This window comes from Pterocles gutturalis, unplaced genomic scaffold (assembly GCF_000699245.1).
Source record: "Pterocles gutturalis isolate BGI_N339 unplaced genomic scaffold, ASM69924v1 scaffold21047, whole genome shotgun sequence".
In the NCBI taxonomy this organism is placed as follows: Eukaryota; Metazoa; Chordata; class Aves; order Pterocliformes; family Pteroclidae; genus Pterocles; species Pterocles gutturalis.
Window position 1 is genome coordinate 8,288 of NW_010110752.1, and position 1,942 is coordinate 10,229.

Below are 1,942 nucleotides of genomic sequence, written 5' to 3' on the forward strand. Positions count from 1 at the left end.
AGCAGCAGCGCTGCCCTTCACAGCCGGGCGGGGGATGCACGAGGGGCTCGCTCCCTCCTTAGAGCCCGGGGTCTGCTCCCAGCTGCATTCCCAGTATGGACCACATGCCATCCCCAGTCTGCCTTTCCAAGGGGCTGATGGCAGCTGAGTGTTAAGAAGAAATAATCAGTCTGCCTCTTGGGGCTGCAGCTGCAATCCCACATTTGTTTCCCCAATTCTTCTTTAAAAAAAAAATCTGGTTGCAATTGTCAGCAGCTTTAAGCCATTTGTCCAATTTGAAGAGCAAAAGCTGCCCCTAATGACAGTGTAATATGTAATGTTCTTAGTACCACAACACAGCTCAAAGCCAGTCTAATGCTCTCCCTCAAGAAGTGCTCTGCTGGCTAACACTTCCACCGCCAAACCCCACTTCCCTCCCTTCCCACACAGCAACATCGCTCGCCCGGATGGAAACCAGGCGCGGGAGGGAAGGAGGGGCTGGGGGCCTGCTCCACATCCCACCCCAGGCATGGGACCACGCTCCCCATCTCCAACCTTAACAAATATTTTTATTTGCATCAGACTGTGTTTAGCTGTAAGAAAAAGAAAAATCCCAGCTCCAGTGCTGAATCTGAGAGGGGCTCCTCGGGCAGCAGCGGTGGGCAGAGCTCGTGCCGGGGCAGGCAGATGCTCCCAGCCAAGGATGGGCTGCTGCTGCCCACGGGCAGAGGCGGTGGGAATGTCTTAACTGGACAGGAGCTTTCCTGAAGTAGCGAGCTTTCAGTTGTACAACCCAGTAAGACTTCTCCTAGAAACTTATAAAAACCCAAAGGCAAACCCATTCCCCTCTCCGACCCACTCTGGGGTTATTTATGCAGTTTTCCCAAATACGCAGCGTTACGTACATTTTGGCTCCATGACGCAAGCCACACATTTTACTATTTTCCCCCAATAACTCTGCTCTGGAGCTGCTTTATGTTCTCCATGAAGCATCACAGCTACCCACTCCTGGAGCATCTTACCAGCTTCTGGGTGAGCCCCGGGGGAGCCCACTCGTACGTGATGGTGTCAAAGGTGGGGTCTTTCCGCGAGACGATGGGGTTGGTGATGATCATGCGGTTCCGCTTGTAAATGCGGACGCCGTCACCTCCCTTCACGCGGGCGGTGAGCGTGGCGTACTTGGAGTCCGACAGCAGCCGCCCGATTTTCCGATCGTCCTCCACATCCGAGCTCAGGCTGTGATCCTCCTGGCTGCATTTGCAGGACTTGCAGATCTTCCTGCGGGTGACAAGAGAAATCATCCTGGGCCACCAGAGACAGGCGGTCCTGCGATGGCTGAGCAATGGAGCATCAGCCTCTTCCAAAGGTTAAACACAGAGCAGGCTAATGGCATAAGGAATTCAGCATGGTCCATAGAATCACAGGATGGTTTGGGTTGGAAGGGACCTTAGAGACCATCCAGTGCCACCCCCTGCCATGGGCAGGGACACCTCCCACTAGCCCAGGTTGCCCAAAGCCTCATCCAGCCTGGCCTTGAACCCCTCCAGGGATGGGGCACCCACAGCTTCTCTGGGCAACCTGGGCCACTGCCCACCCCCCGCACAGGAAAATATCTCTTCCCAGTATCTCATCTCAATCTCCCCTCTTTCCAGAAACTAATTTCAACCTCAATATGGGAAGAAAGAGATGTAGGATAGAAGGAAATCAATACTTATCTGATAAGCCACAAAGCAATAAAACAGTTCATTTCAATTATTTTTTAAGTGTACCTGTAGGAGTGACTGGGAGGACATGGCTACTGAAGCTGCACAGCCCGCAGCAAACAGGCTTCTCCAGGCTGGCACAACAGCGGCCAGGGTTTTGCAAGGCAACCCCAGAGGGCATTCATTCTTTTCTAATTACTGACAGCTGGCTAGCTCCTTGCCATTTCAAAGCCCCCTTTGTTTGGGTGCAGCAGACAGGG

At 53.3% G+C, this 1,942-nt stretch overlaps 1 protein-coding gene across 1 annotated transcript in view; it reads right to left on the reverse strand.

Moving 5' to 3' along the window:
• Window positions 1-1,257, reverse strand: part of LOC104461804 (LIM and cysteine-rich domains protein 1-like) — a gene marked incomplete at both ends in the record, with an annotated part of 9,540 nt that extends 8,283 nt beyond the window's left edge. The window contains one exon of the mRNA XM_010073521.1: window positions 1,002-1,257. Within this exon, the coding sequence (XP_010071823.1) occupies window positions 1,002-1,257 (256 nt within the window). The remainder of the gene's footprint in view (window positions 1-1,001) is intronic.
• Between the last annotated feature and the right edge of the window lie 685 nt (window positions 1,258-1,942).